Source organism: Pygocentrus nattereri, chromosome 25 (assembly GCF_015220715.1).
Source record: "Pygocentrus nattereri isolate fPygNat1 chromosome 25, fPygNat1.pri, whole genome shotgun sequence".
NCBI classification, from domain to species: domain Eukaryota; kingdom Metazoa; phylum Chordata; class Actinopteri; order Characiformes; family Serrasalmidae; genus Pygocentrus; species Pygocentrus nattereri.
In genome coordinates, this window is record NC_051235.1 from 3,892,501 (window position 1) to 3,910,000 (window position 17,500).

Sequence of the window (17,500 nt, forward strand, 5' to 3'; positions counted from 1 at the left end):
GTGTGTGTGTGTGTGTGTGTGTGTGTGTTGTTTTGTCCCGATCTGTCTGCGCGCGTGCGTGTGTGCGCGCGCGGCTGTTTAAAGGCTGAGCTGCGGGACTTTCCTCCGCGCGCCGCTGATTCAGAGCGAGAGCGGGTCGCAGTGTGTCGTGTTTTTTTTTTTTTTTTTTTTTTTTTTTTTTTTGCGTCCCGCTTGTTTGATTTCTCAGAAATGCACGTGCTGTTTTCAGCCTCGCGCGCTGTTTTATTTGACCATTTTTCCTCCCTCCTGTCGGTCAGAGCGCACGCGGGGCTCGGCTGATTTGGGAGCCTCGCCCTTTTTAACGTCCGCGAGTTTTGGAGCTTTGGAGGTCGCGCGCGGATCGTACACGCTCTATTTTATTCCTAAAACAAGATAAAAGATTTATAGATGTATAAACCCACCTGCAGGAACATTTACAGGACATCTGTTATTATTATTACTATTATTATTACTGTATTATTACTTAATAATAATAATAATAATATTATTATTATTATTATTATTATTATTATTATTATTATTATAAACAAGCCTTAAAATTCATTTAAAGTCTTTATTCTTTTTTTGCTTTGGAGCTGCGCTCGCGCTCCGCTCCGTGTCCGCGTGCGATACAGCGCGAGACGATCGCGCCCCGTCTATGTGTGTGTGCGCGCGAGCGTGTCTATGTGTGTGCGCAAGAGAGCGAGCGGAAAGCTCGCGCAGGCGTTCCGGTGACCGTTACCGCCTCACACACACACGCTCGCTCGCTCGCGCTGTCCTACCCCCAGTTAAAGGGAAATCCCACCAATATTTTAAAATTTCACGTTAACTCCGTGTTTATGGTGTAAACAGAGATTCCGAGGGTTTTGCGTGAAACGGTTCAGACGTCTTTACAGTGGTGGTGATGGGAACCAGGCGTCGCCATGACTACAACACAGATACAGACACTTTATTTACCATCCAGAACCACCAGAGAACCTACACGAGTCTTCTGAGCTTATATGGAATGCTGATGATGGAAAACAGTGGAAAATCTGGAATAACGAGTTTTCTTTGGGGACTATTTTACCGCACAGCGCCCTGCATGTCACCCTCCACCATGAATGGAGTTGAAGTTCTCTAAACTCTCATAAAACAGCATCTCAGTCATCAGGCAGTGAATTCAGAACCAGTTCATGTAGGAACTTTCTGTGAGGAGCTGTTAGAGGGACGTCTGGTTCCCATCACCACCTCTGTGAGGAGCTTTTAGAGGGGGACGTCTGGTTCCCATCACCACCACTGTGAGCAGCTCTGACTCGATACGTTTCTTTAGAGCGGAGCATTTCACACCAAACCGCTCTGAACGGCTCTGTTTACATCTTGTGAATTTTTAGGAATTTTGAAAAATCGGTGGAGTTCCCCTTTAATGCCCCCCCCCCGGTAGCGCCGCTGGTTAATCTGTTTGTGTCGTGAGGCGAGTTTCTGAGTCTCTTTGTCCCACATTCGCCCCGGCACGGACACGCAGCGCGCGCTGCCAAACAAAAGAGGGCTGTGTGTGTTTGTGTGCGCGCGCGTATGTATTTCTGACCCCCCCCCCGCCTCCCGGTTTCACACGCACTCCACACCAGCGCAACACGCACGAGAAGGACCGGTGCGCGCGTGTCCTCGTTGCAGCCTGACCGCGGACCAAGTCCAGCTGGCCCTCCGACCGCAGCTCCTGTAGTCCTGTAATGCCTGCGCGCTGCCAGCCAATCAGCGCCGCGCTCCGGTTAATCTGACCCTGCACGCGCTGTTTGTGCCTCTCGGGTCTCGAGCGGGGGTGCAGCGGTCCACCGTTTCAGTGTCCGTTCGGGTTTCGATTCCAGGATGAAGTTTCGATTCTCACTCTTTAAAAAACCGTGAGCGCTTAAAGAACCGTCTGCGTGGTCAAATGGTTCTTCAGATTGAGCAACAGGGTGTTGTTTTTGAAAGTAGAACCAAAATGAGTTCTGCTGCTGTTCCGAGTTTGACGCCATATCGATAGAAGAACCCTTTTGGGTGCTGTGTAGAACCCTTTTTAAAAAGGTTCTGTGTAGGACACCTACACATCAGTTTGAAGAACGGTTTTACCATGCAGAGAACTGCTTCTATATAGAGCCATTCCTTTTGGCCAAAGAACCTTCTTTTTTGAATGGTTCTGTGTTTTGAGTTAAACGTAGAAGTTTGTTTATAAAAGTAAACAAACAAAAAAAATTGGAGAGACTTTTGTCCAAGTAGCCCCGTCACTTCTGGTGGACCTCTGAAGTCGGGCTGTTCTGCAGTCATGACCATATAAGGAATTCCTGGTTTAAGCCGTTTTTCTCTATGGAAAAAATAATGGCATTTCTGGAAATCTTCCCTGTCGGGCCCGGCAGTGAACTGACGTGTTCCAGACATGATATCTGAATTTGCTCCCAGGTGTCACCGGATCCCCTAAATTGTGAGGCCGTTAGAAATCAAAACATGACCGATACACTTGCGCTACAAGCAGCGAACACTCCCACACATTAGTTCCATAGCATGGAAGTGAGTCTGCTGTTAAACCTCAACACCGTTTAATGACCATATTAACTCCACAACAACGCAGCCGAAACTACCAGTTATGCAGAGTCTGTGCTTTCAGGTTAGGTAGAGTGTAAACTGGGTTTGGGGTCAAGATTTGGACTTGTTGCCTGGGTTTAAGGTTGGGTTTGGTGATGGGCTTGATAGTCTGAGGTTGAATTTGATGGCTTAAGGTTGGGTATGATGCTGCCTGGGTTTGAGGTTGGGTTTGATGGTTTGAGGTTGGATTTGGTGTTTTTGGGTTTGGTGCTGCCTGGGTTTAAGGTTGGGTTTGGTAGACTGAGGTTGAGTTTGAGGGTTTAAGGTTGGGTTTGATGCTGCCTGGGTTTGGTGTTTTTGGGTTTGAGGTTGGGCTTGATGGTTTGAGGTTGGGTTTGGTGTTGACTGGGTTTGATAGTTTGAGGTTGGGTTTGATGGTTTGAGGTTGGGATTGGGGTTGATGGTTTGAGGTTGGGTTTGGTGTTGACTGGGTTTGATAGTTTGAGGTTGGGTTTGATGGTTTGAGGTTGGGATTGGGGTTGATGGTTTGAGGTTGGGTTTGGTGTTGACTGGGTTTGATAGTTTGAGGTTGGGTTTGATGGTTTGAGGTTGGGTTTGGTGTTGCCTGGGTTTGGAGTTTGAGTTCAGAGGAAAAATGGAACATTTTCATTTGCTACAATGTAAGAAGAGAAGAAACAGAGGATGAAATTTTAAAACTAAGAATTTGCTGTTTTGAACACTGAACTGCGTTGACACCATCACACTCATAGTCTCAAGACTGGCTGCTCGGTAGTGATTATTTCTGCTTAACTGTACAGGGACTGTATGATACATCGCTGTTAATCATCTAAGCAGTATTGATATCATGCAGCGCTGCCTTAAGCATACAAGCCACTAACCACTGAATGTCTCACGTGTTGTGAGCCTTGACCCAACACAGAGTGATTTTAATAGGCCGAGGCGTTCGTATGAATAGAGTAATCCAAGCCAGTATTTAACCAGGACACAAAGGATTTACCAGTGTGCTTTTAGTATATTGTGAGACGCAGTTTCAGCTTGTTTATTTCAGCCGGTACTTTTTGTCTACAGCCCTTAGCTGAGAGTTGGTCTCAGCTGGCTCGCCAAAGAAAACACAGAAACGCAGCGGCGCAATTTATGGCTCTGACGGATTTTGTGCGCCGCATACAGCCTGTGTGTGCGTGTGTCTGTGTGAGGTGAAACTCCACATTTTGACCGGGTCGTCTGTTGCTGTAAACAGGGCCGTGTGTGTGCGCTGCTCTCAGCGTTTGTTTATTTATAGCGGTAGCTCGTGCCTCCTTGCACAGGCTCCGAACAGCGAGCCAGGCTGGTGGACACACTCGGGCCTTTCAGCCTCAGAGAAAAGGAGAGGGAGCCATGTTTGAATGTTAATGGACGAACGTTGGGACACAATCATGAACGCTTCACAGATGCAACGAACGCACTGGAAAAGTGGTGAGGTGAACACCCTAATCCCAATTAGCATTATAAACTCGTCCCTTCGGGAAAACTGGTTCTAGTAAGCTTGTTCAAGCGTTAAGAAGTTGCTGTAATTCCAGACACACACAATATGGTTCCAGATTGCTGCGAGCTGCACCAGTACAGAACGCTTTGTTTGTCCAGAAGCAATATGATTCATAAATAAACAAACAGGTAGACAGACAGATAAACACGCCTGCATGCTGTGTCCATCTCCGGTGTGTTGGCGTGACTTCCATACGGGCTTGCACTCATGACCACACTGATCTGTGGTGTTACCCCCGTTTTGCTGACCACTGATCAGTTTAATTAGTTCTGCTTTATCAATGTGAGGCTGCAAATATAAGTTAAATTGAGTTTAGGGTTGTGTTTGAGTTTGTTTTAACTGGATTTGAGTTACCTGGGATTGGAGTTGGTATTAACTTAAGTTTAGGATGGTATAAGCGGAGTTTGGGTATTGGGTATTAACAAGGTTTGAGTTTACCAGGGTTTAGACTTGGTATTAACAGAGTCTGGATACAAACTGGGAATCTGACTGGGTTTATTGTTGATGTAATTTGAGGTTGGGTATAAACTGAGTTTGAGATCTCCGTTGAATATTAACCAGGATTAGCCTGGTATTAGCTGAGCTGAAAGTTGAGTATTAACAAGGTTTCAGGTTAGGTTTGGTATTTTGGAATTGAGGTAGATTTGGTATTGGCTGCATTTGTTGTTGGAAATGGGTTTAGTATTAGCCTGTTTTGGGGATTGGTTAAGGTTGAGTTTGGTGTTAACTGGTTTTGGGTTTAAGTATTAATTTGTTTTTGGTATTAGCTGGGTTTGGGTGAAGTAGGAACTGGTTTTGGGTTTGATATTAGTGGGATTATGGGTCAAGTATTGTTTGAATTTGGTATTGGCTGGTTCTGGTCTGGTAGTAGCTGGGCTTGGGGTTAAGTTTGAACTGGGCTCTGGTCTGGTAGTAGCTGGGCTTGGGGTTAAGTATTAAATGGGCTCTGGTCTGGTAGTAGCTGGGCTTGGGGTTAAGTATTAAATGGGCTCTGGTCTGGTAGTAGCTGGGCTTGGGGTTAAGTATGAACTGGGCTCTGGTCTGGTAGTAGCTGGGCTTGGGGTTAAGTATGAACTGGGCTCTGGTCTGGTAGTAGCTGGGCTTGGGGTTAAGTATGAACTGGGCTCTGGTCTGGTAGTAGCTGGGCTTGGGGTTAAGTATGAACTGGGCTCTGGTCTGGTAGTAGCTGGGCTTGGGGTTAAGTATGAACTGGGCTCTGGTCTGGTAGTGGCTGGGCTTGGGGTTAAGTATGAACTGGGCTCTGGTCTGGTAGTAGCTGGGCTTGGGGTTAAGTATGAACTGGGCTCTGGTCTGGTAGTAGCTGGGCTTGGGGTTAAGTATGAACTGGGCTCTGGTCTGGTAGTAGCTGGGCTTGGGGTTAAGTATGAACTGGGCTCTGGTCTGGTAGTAGCTGGGCTTGGGGTTAAGTATGAACTGGGCTCTGGTCTGGTAGTAGCTGGGCTTGGGGTTAAGTATGAACTGGGCTCTGGTCTGGTAGTAGCTGGGCTTGGGGTTAAGTATGAACTGGGCTCTGGTCTGGTAGTAGCTGGGCTTGGGGTTAAGTATGAACTGGGCTCTGGTCTGGTAGTAGCTGGGCTTGGGGTTAAGTATGAACTGGGCTCTGGTCTGGTAGTAGCTGGGCTTGGGGTTAAGTATGAACTGGGCTCTGGTCTGGTAGTAGCTGGGCTTGGGGTTAAGTATGAACTGGGCTCTGGTCTGGTAGTAGCTGGGCTTGGGGTTAAGTATGAACTGGGCTCTGGTCTGGTAGTAGCTGGGCTTGGGGTTAAGTATGAACTGGGCTCTGGTCTGGTAGTAGCTGGGCTTGGGGTTAAGTATGAACTGGGCTCTGGTCTGGTAGTAGCTGGGCTTGGGGTTAAGTATGAACTGGGCTCTGGTCTGGTAGTAGCTGGGCTTGGGGTTAAGTATGAACTGGGCTCTGGTCTGGTAGTAGCTGGGCTTGGGGTTAAGTATGAACTGGGCTCTGGTCTGGTAGTAGCTGGGCTTGGGGTTAAGTATGAACTGGGCTCTGGTCTGGTAGTAGCTGGGCTTGGGGTTAAGTATGAACTGGGCTCTGGTCTGGTAGTAGCTGGGCTTGGGGTTAAGTATGAACTGGGCTCTGGTCTGGTAGTAGCTGGGCTTGGGGTTAAGTATGAACTGGGCTCTGGTCTGGTAGTAGCTGGGCTTGGTATTAACTGTCTTTCGAATCTCCGTGTCGCTTCGTTTCGTTGTCGTCTTTCTTTGTCTCGCTGTCTGTTTTCATCCTGCCGCCGGTCTGCGTGCAGCGCGCAAGTGGAAATTCGGTGCGCGAGAGCGGAGAGGCGCGGGGATCCGGTTACAGAGGCGCTCGCGCCCGGAGACGCCGGAGAGTGATTGAAGTCCTTCCCTCTGTCTCTGAGAGAGGCTCTCACGGGAGGGGGAGAGAGAGAGAGAGAGAAAAGGGAGGAGGAGAGCGCGAGCTTCTCCGCTTCATCACGCTTTTTGTGTCCGCGTGCAGCAGGAGCCTCCACGCTGTTTTTCTTTCTTTTTTCACTCGAGAGCGTGAAGCCGTTGAACACGGAGCATTGCAGCTCGCGCAGCGTGCAAGTAGAGCACTCAAACGCGACCGTTTTATCACCTTCATTGCATCATCTCGTTCAGGCCAATTAAATATAAACTCCCACAGTTCCTATCCAGGGTCGCGCAAGCTGTGGAAATAATGTGACGTTTTAGTTTTGAGTCAGTAACTTTACAGCGTTGAACCTCGCGCAATGAATGAGACCAGTACAGACCCACATGGTCTGGACTAGAGGGGGAAGCTAACATATATAACCATAGATTTGTAATCTCATGAAACCTGCCCAGTCCTAGTAATACTACAGGTAAACCCGAAGATATGGACCCTAGACCCAATATCCAAATCTCTGAACTTCTAACCATAGACCGTCATAGTACACTGTCAGAAATGAAGGTTCTGCGCAGGTACGTTTTTCGTTCATTACGGGTACAATGTAAATGTTCCCTCAGAGGTTCTACAGTGGGTTTAAGGTCTGATTGTGGAGCTTAAATCAGGATCTCCAGGTGAAAAGTTTAAAGGTATTTGTTCCTTTTCATAACCGAATGTTTTAAAACAGAGCAGTAGAGTAAAAGCCTGGAGGCGAGGCGGGGTGTGTGGAGTCAGTCCAGCTTAGAACAGATCATCTCAGTTTCATTATGGTTCAGTTATGTTCCCTGACTGAAGGTACTGAGATGGAACTTTGAGGGTCCTTCCCCAGTGACAAGAGGGGTCCTGCCCCAGTGACGAGGGACAGTTTAGTACCTTTTATTTCTAAGAGTGCACTAAGAGCAGAACCCATGCAGGTCTGTTTGAGGAGACTCAGCAAGTAGACACAGCTAGGCAAACTGGTGACCTGTAAGCTTGCATTTCATTTTAGCCACTTTGACCTCATACCTCCAGCACAAAACTGGGCTCAGCTACATTTAGGATGAGGAGGAAAGTTGGACAGATGTGTTTCTGCCAAACCGTCTCTTGGAACACCGTAGACCCTAACTCCCGAACCCCTTAAACCCCTAACTCCCGAAACCTTTAAACCCCTAACTCCCGAACCCCTTAAACCCCTAACTCCCGAACCCCTTAAACCCCTAACTCCCGAAACCTTTAAACCCCTAACTCCCGAACCCCTTAAACCCCTAACTCCCGAACCCCTTAAACCCCTAACTCCCGAACCCCTTAAACCCCTAACTCCCGAACCCTTTAAACCCCTAACTCCCGAACCCCTTAAACCCCTAACTCCCGAACCCCTTAAACCCCTAACTCCCGAACCCCTTAAACCCCTAACTCCCGAACCCCTTAAACCCCTAACTCCCGAACCCCTTAAACCCCTAACTCCCAAACCCCTTAAACCCCTAACTCCCAAACCCCTTAAACCCCTAACTCCCGAACCCCTTAAACCCCTAACTCCCAAACCCCTTAAACCCCTAACTCCCGAACCCCTTAAACCCCTAACTCCCGAACCCCTTAAACCCCTAACTCCCAAACCCCTTAAACCCCTAACTCCCAAACCCCTTAAACCCCTAACTCCCAAACCCCTTAAACCCCTAACTCCCAAACCCCTTAAACCCCTAACTCCCAAACCCCTTAAACCCCTCTCCAGGCAGATCCTGATCGTATCTGTGTGACCACATGATCCCGTCAGGGCTCTTAGGGCCATGGGCTCTTCTAAGGCTGCCTAACGACATGCACACAGTAGCCGTGCAGGAGACCCAGCAGCGCTAAAGTGAGCGAAGCGATATGCCCCCCCCCCTCGCCCCCACTCCCCCGCCCTGCTGCGCTGTGCTGCGAAATGGTGGCCTGTGAGAGACCCAGCCGAGTCTGAATCTCTCTCTCTCTCTCTCTCTCTCTCTCTCTCTCTCTCTCTCTCTCTCTCTCTCTCTCTCTCTCTCTCTCTGTGTCTCTCTCTCTCTCTCTCTCTCTCTCTCTCTCTCTCTGTGTCTCTCTCTCTCTCTCTCTCTCTCTCTCTCTCTGTCTGTCTGTCTCTCTCTCTCTCTCTCTCTCTCTCTCTGTCTCTGTCTCTGTCTGTCTCTCTCTCTCTCTCTCTCTCTCTGTCTCTGTCTCTGTCTCTCTCTCTCTCTCTCTCTCTCTCTCTCTCTCTCTCTGTCTCTCTCTGTCTCTCTCTCTCTCTGTCTCTCTCTCTCTGTCTCTCTCTCTGTCTCTCTCTCTCTCTGTCTCTCTCTCTGTCTCTCTCTCTGTCTCTCTCTCTCTCTCTCTGTCTCTCTCTCTGTCTCTCTCTCTCTCTCTGTCTCTCTCTCTGTCTCTCTCTCTCTCTGTCTCTCTCTCTGTCTCTCTCTCTCTCTGTCTCTCTCTCTGTCTCTCTCTCTGTCTCTCTCTCTCTCTCTCTGTCTCTCTCTCTGTCTCTCTCTCTCTCTCTGTCTCTCTCTCTGTCTCTCTCTCTGTCTCTCTCTCTCTCTCTCTCTCTCTCTCTCTCTCTCTGTGTCTCTCTCTCTCTCTCTCTCTCTCTCTCTCTCTCTCTGTCTGTCTGTCTCTCTCTCTCTCTCTCTCTCTGTCTCTGTCTCTGTCTCTGTCTCTGTCTCTGTCTCTCTCTCTCTCTCTCTCTCTCTCTCTCTCTCTCTCTCTCTGTCTCTGTCTCTCTCTGTCTCTCTCTCTCTCTCTCTGTCTCTCTCTCTCTGTCTCTCTCTCTCTGTCTCTCTCTCTGTCTCTCTCTCTGTCTCTCTCTCTGTCTCTCTCTCTCTCTCTGTCTCTCTCTCTCTCTCTCTCTCTCTCTCTCTGTCTCTCTCTCTCTCTCTCTCTCTCTCTCTCTCTCTCTCTCTCTCTCTCTCTCTCTCTCTACCTGAAAAGTAAAAACACATTTTACACTCTCGTCTTTCTTTTTCGTGCTGTGGGCGTTTTCCTCTGTCTCTCTGGCGCGCTGTGCCCTCTGCGCTTCACTTTATTTTTCACGACGTTGCAAACAACAATCTTACTAAAGACTTAAAAGCCCTTGCCAAGTTTGGCGTTTCACCATCTCGCATCATAGCGATCATAAGTAATGCACTTTGATATTTATTTATTCTTTCATTTATGTATTTTTATTCAGTTTTACTTGTGTAGCCGTTTTCTGCTTGAACTTGTATTCTAAGGCAGTGACTGGGTCCTGTCTTAGGTTAAAGAGTTAGACTAGTCTAAGTTCTTACCCTACAATAACTCCTGTGTGTATTTCTTTTACTGAAATTCTGTCTACATTTTTTTGATGTGATGTTTACGCTGCAGAAATATGATCCTGCCGAGTGGAACCATCTCAGATCTAGTCAAATATCTAGTGGTTCTCGTTTTGATGTTGGAAGAACGTTTATTTTTTGGTAGTTTTGTCATTTTGTCTATAGAAACTGTATTTTATTGGCTGATAAATTAGTTTCAAGTATTCTTTCTTGAAATGAGCAGAATTATCTGCCGCTGGTGTGAGACAACTTTGAAATAAGTTAATGTTTTAATATCTTTTCAGGGGTCTTATAATTCTGAATATTAGATATATTGATTAGAATTAAGATGACTTGCCAGGATATTTTTGCAGTGTAGCTTATTTTTTTAGTGCGTCAACTACTACTAAGACTTTGTGTTTGGCCGATTAAACTAATTTTGCCTGTGCCTTGACCAGTGAATAGTGACAGTTTAACCTCCAGCATGGTTGTTGGCATTTATACTGATTAGGAAAATGCCAGGAAAAAGAGGTCCTTGCATGAGTTGTATGTGCTTTAGTGACCTGTCTGGTTTCCCGATTGTTGGCTCCTTTGAGAGGCCCTTTCTTCTGAGTTCTGAAGGGGAGGGATGGTGTGAGGGTACCATCTAGACCCCCACTACTCACCCAGAACACACCCCATGTGAGCAAAGGTCCAGATTAGTGTTTAACGGATTAATGTACAGACGGACGGAGGCTCAAGAAGAAAGCTGGAATTTACAATGTTTAATAAGAGGTTTCATAATATGGGGGACGCTATAGTGGGGTGGCATTGAAAGCTTACGTGTTGATAAGGGTTAAGGTGTGTGTGTGTGAGTGTGTGAGAGAGCGCGCGTAGGTGTTTTCAAAGGTGTCGGCCCATTAGCACCTGGCACAGGCGACGAGCTGCAGCCTGGCTGTGAAACGACCTTGTCGAATTAAAATGGTAGTTGCATGTAGAAAAAAAGAAAATCCTTTAATTAGTTTTGCTTCTTGTAATTGCTTATTTTCTATTGTGATCACGCGCAGTGGGCTGTAATTTCCAAGCTATGAAACCACCCCCACCACCACCACCACCACTAACCCACTCGCGTCCTTTCCTCCCTCCTCCTTCTCCTTGTTTAGACATTAGCCCCTGTTGCTACACTGGTTGCCATGGAAGTGATGAGTTGGGGGGGGGTGGTTAGAGTGGGCCTCCTTGTGATTGATGAGACAGGGCAGTCTAGCCCTCCCTCCACCCCCTCCTGTCAGTGGCAGCAGGGTGCAGATAAGAGCCCCCGGCCTGCCTTATTGAAATCCGGGGCGTCAGTAACACGGGCTGGGTGGCTGCACGGCAGGCCGATTGCATCTTTTGCATCTTTCCCTCCGCAGCGCTGTGATGAATCCTGCCCCCCCCCCCCCCCCTCCTCACCTCCGGGCCTTTTTTTTCTTTTTTCGGGGGTAGGAGAGCGGAGGATGGCAGAGGATGGGGGAAGGGTGCAGAGCACACGGAGGCATTTCTTATCAGAGCCCTTGCTCCTTGAAAACAAAGTCACGTGCTCCGCGGCCTGGAATCCGGCCATGCAAAAGCAGCCGTGTCTCAGGACAGACTGTGGCCTGACCGGAGAGACTCTTTGCTTGTCTTTTTTTCAAGCCTTTGTGCCGAGCCGGTGCTCCTGTTTTGCCGGTTTGATGGAAAGCTATACAGGGCACACGTTTTGTCTAATTACTTACGACTACAAAATAGCATTTTTTTGTTTGTGAAGAATATCTGCAAATCTTTGCTCATTTTCTCCAAAATAGAAGTAGAAAGATTTTGCTGAATGCACTCTGTGATAGTACAGGTATTGTCATGAAGATGTCCAAGTTTGATTTCAACTTAAATCCTGCTTTCCGTCCATAGGAAGTTATTCGAAAGGGATGGTGACGCCCAGAGAATCCAGCAAGAATTGATCGAAAACTCTAAAGCATCATTCAAAGCATGGTAAGGCTCTATCTCTGTACTGCTTATCAAACGGTGTCATAAAGTAATAGATTTGCAGCTGATATTTGTTCTTGCCTCACATGTCCCATTGTGTTTTTGTTTTTTTTTTTTTTTGTTGTTTTTTTTCTTTTCATTTCATAAACCTGTTCACCTGCTTTACCCCTCCTGATGTGCATCAGCCCTCCATCTGACAATTGTTTCCGCCTAGTCGTTTTCTCCTTTGTTTACGTGTGTAGGCAGTGGGTCCATGCCAGTAGGATCAGTGTAATTTAGATCCCCGCCATCTCCTTGGCGTAGATATGCGCTTCGGTCTCTCCTGGGCCCGATGGGAAGACGGATCTGAGCTGTCTGCCGGGCGTCTCCTAAAGCATACATCAAAGCCCTGTCTCCCCCTGCGGAAACCTTGGCGAGGCTGACATTTAAGAACGATCTTGCCGTCTTCCTTCTATGACCTTGACTGACGCGATACATTGTGACTTCCTCACCGCTTCCTTTAGCTTTTGCTCTTTTGCGAGAAACAAAAAGAAATTCACTGTTCATAACTCTGCATTTGAATCCAAATCTGTGTGAAATTATTTGTGTTCAGTTATGAAAAGTCCCTTTTATACTGATATATAAACAATTTTCGAAGATTGTTAGAAAAGAATTTAGGTGTATTGGCAGAATCAAACTTTCATCAGATTCACTTATTGCCTTATCTTCCTCCCATATTACAGTTTCCTACAGGAACCTTTTCTTTTTCAGATAGTGTTGAATTAACCCGAGTGTGCTTAATCATTTTGTTTGCTTTCAGAAGTGACTCTGAAGCTTGAGCCTTATTTCTTTTTTTTTATCTGTCTTCCTCCCAGGTGGATGCAAGTGCAGCCTGCAGAATGAACCCTCTCACAGCACTTGGCATTGATCGGAGCAGCCTGATGCGGGAAAGCCTCCATGTTCACGGGGGAATAGTTTATCCGCCAGGAATCCGAACCCTGCCAGCAGAAAAGGGCTACGTTGGAGACCGGATCCCAGAATTACTCTATAAACCCGATGTGTCACTGGACAGTAGAAAAGCCACAAATGGTTACGTTGGACTTTATAAAAGCCCCCCACCTGGGATTCAGAAACCAATGGTTGTGCCAGGGACTGGGGCAGACACTTTGGGCTTGGATAGGCATGTTGGACCTGTGGATAAGCACTCAGAGTTGGCCTTAAGTGGTGGTAGTGCAAGCGGCTACCTGCGTCTCCCATGGGTGAATCCTTACCATGAAGCCGGAATATATCCCTTCCTGGACTCCAGCAAGTACGCTGCTCTGAATATGTACAAAGCATCATTCATGTCACAGCCTTCACCATACCTGCCCCAACATCTGGCCTACCAGTCACTTTGTGCTGGGGCAGGAGGGAGTGCAGCCGGTGCTGAGCGGTTGTTCTACATGCCCCCTTACACCCCAGCCCCCATTTCATCACCTCTTCCACCTCCTTTAAGGATTCCTACAGGTACTGTAGCCCCCACGACACTGTCACCACTGGTGCACCACCAAGACAAAACCTTACAGAGTATCGGGCCAAGGATTCACCATGAGCCTTCTGCATTCGGGCAGCAGTCTTTGCATCAGCAGCAGGCTCAGTCGCACCACCAGGCACAAAGTGAGAGGCAACACTCCAACACTGGAAATATTAGCAGCAGCAAGTCCATAAGAACCCCTTTGAGCAAGACCTCAAGCAGCAGCAGCACCACCATTAGCTGCAGCAGCACCAGTATCAGTAGTAGTAGTGGTAGTAGTGCTACCATAACCAGCAGCTCTACTACAAGCATCCCAGTTGACTCAAGCCCTTCACTGGTGATGCAAGCACCCCGTCCCGCTCCACGATCCTCTCAGCCCCCTGGTGCTCCTCCACCACTGGTGGACAGCACTTTAGACTTCCAGAAGCCCATATTCCGGAGTCCTTCATCCTCATTGTCCTCCTCGTCCACTCCAGCAGTCTCCCACCCCTACTACATGTCACAAGAGAATCGCTCTCCTGTAAGGCCTCCCAGTCAGAAGTCCAAGTCTAAAGATGGGAGCTCAGAGCATCACAGAAGTGGAGGAAGTGAGAGGAAAGGTTGTAGTTCCCCTGTTAAAACCTCCACTGAGAAACCTGCACAGCAGGGACCCCCTACCAAAGACCCAGCAGACAAGCCTTTAGACCTGTCTGGCAAAATCATGGATTTTGAAGGACCTCCTAATGGATTCCCCCCAAAGCTAGAGGCTTTGGCAAAGCTGGGCTACCCACCCACCTCTCGTTATGGACTTCCTCCAAGCAGAGAGCTTCTGAAAGAGACTCTGTCCCCATCGTCTTCTGCTGTCAGCACTTCATCTAAAACTCCAGAAAGGCCTGAGATTATTAGCACTTTACACTCTTCCTGGGTGGTGCCAAGCACAACCCAGACACTCAGCTCTGAATCCAACCACAGCAAAGTTTCCACGGTAATCAAAAGCAAGAATCTAGAGCATGTAACCCAGCAGCCAAGGAGTTCTTCCTGCCCAAGGATAGGGGAACCCAACAATAGTGTCGTCCCTAACCCTGCTCCTGTTGTTGTGACATCAGCATGTCGACCATCATCTGCCTCCCCTTCTCCCAAGGTTAATGGCGATTGGCCCAAGTCTGCCCCTACTCCACCAGAGAAGGTACCAATGACTAATCGGGGAGGGAGCCACCCCTCAGCCTCAAAGTCCACAAAGACCCCTAAAAAATCAGAGACCCCTGAAATTAGCTTCAAACCCCAGCAGCCGCACATAGAAAATGGACATCCTCCTGGTCACCTCTACATGGGCCAGGGTGAACCCTACTTGCCCACTAGCTTAGCATATGCTAACAGATACCTCCCGTATTCCGTTCCAGAAAGTATGTCTCTCTCACACTTGCAGTTGCCAAGCAAAGGGCCAGTGTACCCACACCCTGTCCTCCTGAGCAGCAGCAGTCTGTACGCTGCACGTTTGCCTCATAAGCCTGGCCTTCCTTATGGAATACCACCCACTCATGGAGAGTATCTAACCTACCATGACTCACAAGAGATGGTTCATCCCCTGATGTCTCCCCACTTGCCTCTTGACCCCAAAGTCAATGAGCGAGTTGAGCTGAGGTCTAGACCTCAGGAAAAGACTTGGCAACATGAGGAGGCTTCTTACAAGCAGCAGAGTGCGTCTGACATGGACACTCGCTACAAATGTGAGAGGGAGTCAGAAGGGCCAGAAGTTTTGAGCTCCAAGCTTCAGAGCAAGCTTCACCCAGCAAGCAAAGAGGAGATTGTCTGCATCGACCTAGTCCAAGACGACACAGATGGCAGTCCTGAGCCAGACAAGTACAGCGCCAGCCCTGCCAAGCAGAGAGAGCCTACCAAGCCAGCCGGCAGCGGGACAGGGGATAGGACTGGGAGTGCTGGTAATTCCGAAGGGAAGGAGCCAGAACTCATGCAGATCCTGCGCTCCAGCCAGCCTGTGGAATCCAAGCCAGCTGAGGCTGAGCGGCAGCCAGAGCCCTGTAGCCCTGTCGAGGCACAGCGTACCGAGTCTCCTGGGCAAAGCCAGGGCGAGGAGAGCTCCAGCGAGCGTAGTCCTCTGCCTCCTCTGCTGGAGGAGCAGACTCTGCGCTGTGCCAGGACCTCTGGTGACCGGGTTCGACCTGACGCCGCAAATTTCAAGCCTGATCGGCACCATGCCATCCGGCAGTATATGGATCTGGGAAAGGAGAGACCAGAAAACACAGATTCTCATGAGGGCGAGGAAGATGGACAAGGTTGCTCTAAAAACAAGCGGTCTAGCCTGGCCAAAAGGATAGCCAACTCATCTGGCTACGTGGGTGACCGTTTCAAGTGCGTCACCACTGAGCTTTACGCAGACTCCAGCAAACTAAGTCGGGAACAGCGCGCCCTGCAGGTAAGCAAGACATGCGGAGGCTGAGCTAGTTCATGTTTAACTTTATGCTTGCTTTGACTTACTTCGCCATCATCACACTCTAGAGTCATAAGCTAATCAAATTCAGGCTCAACGTACTTCAGGTTAATGTTTAGGTATGAGTGGTTCTGGGGACACTTTTGTTTCAGTATAAGTGCTCAGTTCAGTTCTTAGTCAGTGAGAAAATCAAAGGCCAATCACTGTCAGTCTTCGTTATAAGGGCTCTGGCTGGCCTGTGAAGGGTAAAGCCTCTCCATAAACCTGGCTCTAACGGCCGTAGTTCCGCTCTGAGGCAGCTCTTGCGTCAGACCACCACGCTCAGTCATATTGAGCGCCTCGGTAATTATGGCTGGCTGTTACCCTTGCACTACTCCCCCCACCCCCTCCCCCTTCGTTTTTTCACTCCCTGCTGTGAGGCTGTCGAACAGCGGGCAGGCTCTGGCGGCTGCCGTGAGAGAGGGAATTAACACAACACGGAGTGTGTGTGTCTGCGTGTAAGGGCGTGCGGCTGAGTTAGTGGGAGAAAGAGTTAACACAACATGCCGTCTGTGGCTGTGCTTGCCCAGTCGAGCGGAAGCTCAGCTGCTCTGTGTGTCTGCGCCCGCCACGGCCTCGCTAGCACATAATGCTTCAGGCAACCACTAACCTGCAGGCGAGCCCTGGAGACTGGCAGGGTGTGTGTGTGTGTGTGTGTGTGTGTGTGTGTGTGTGTCAGAGAGAGAGAGCAATACCCTGCCCATAGCCACACACCCACTTCTACAGAGCTTCTATTCTACCTCCCTCCCCAAACACACACACACACACACACACACACACACACACACACACACACACACACACACATCCCCAAGCCCCCGATCGTTCGGCGCACAGTGGCAGCCCTCCCAGCTTAAGTGAAATCCGGCCCATTCATTTCTGATGGGGAAGATTAGAGGTCTTCAGCAGCAGCAGCGAGACGAGTGCTCTGCCTGGCAGAGTCATTAGTGTACACACATACGCACACGCTGAGTGCAGAGAGATAGAGCGAAAGGGGGGTTTCGGCAGACCTCGTATTCTACCGCATTTGCAGTAACTGTCTGATGAGCCGAGGACTTTTAAAGGAAACCGTTTTCTTCAATGCAGCAGGGTCCTGGCCTAAATTACACTATTAATCATGTTCTTAGGGCTGGCCCAAACATATATTTAGGAACACGTTACTAGATCTGGCCCAAATAATTTGAATACTTGACGACTCGTTCGTTACTCTTGTAGCTTTAACTACATGTTTTATCAGCAAAAGCTTTTAGATAGAACGATCATCATTAATACATGGATAGTTTTGAAAATAATAGTACATTTCAGCAGGTTTAGCTACCAACAGCAGCTTACTAGACCTGGCCCGAACATTCTTGGTCATTATTTGTTAACTTTGACACAAAAATTGTACCTTTTAATCCAATAGAGTTTATCAGCAAAGTCCTTAGGCTAGAACGATGATTGTTCATACTAAGCATCTACATCACCCTCCCACCGAGTGCGACAAACCGCACCACTTTCCATGTAGCCACTGAAGCTAAAAGATCAGAGATGCCTGAAATGAAAATAGATCACGTGGCAATGATAATTTTTAGATGATAAGGAAAAACTCTTTGTGCGAAATTGCCCACAAGAGGCTGGTCTACTATGGAGCCATGACTCCTTTGGTGAAACATCTCGAATCATCTCTGGTATATGAGTGTAGCGAAGTACCACAGCTGGTGCTACCCCCGGCACGCACTATTAATACATCGTTTTCACCTATTGAATACAAAGAATATGCTTAAGACGATGGTTAATTATAGATAATTATCAAGTGTAAGTAATTATAATTGGT

At 48.3% G+C, this 17,500-nt stretch overlaps 1 protein-coding gene across 2 annotated transcripts in view; it reads left to right on the top strand.

Annotated features, from left to right (window-relative positions):
- bcor (BCL6 corepressor) overlaps positions 1–17,500 on the top strand; it is a 66,781-nt gene that overhangs the window by 1,221 nt on the left and 48,060 nt on the right. For both annotated transcript variants that reach the window (XM_017725076.2, XM_017725077.2), the window contains exons 2-3: positions 11,651–11,731; positions 12,580–15,630. In XM_017725076.2, coding sequence (XP_017580565.2) covers positions 11,729–11,731; positions 12,580–15,630 — 3,054 coding nt within the window. In that variant the 5' untranslated portion in view covers positions 11,651–11,728. The remainder of the gene's footprint in view (positions 1–11,650; positions 11,732–12,579; positions 15,631–17,500) is intronic.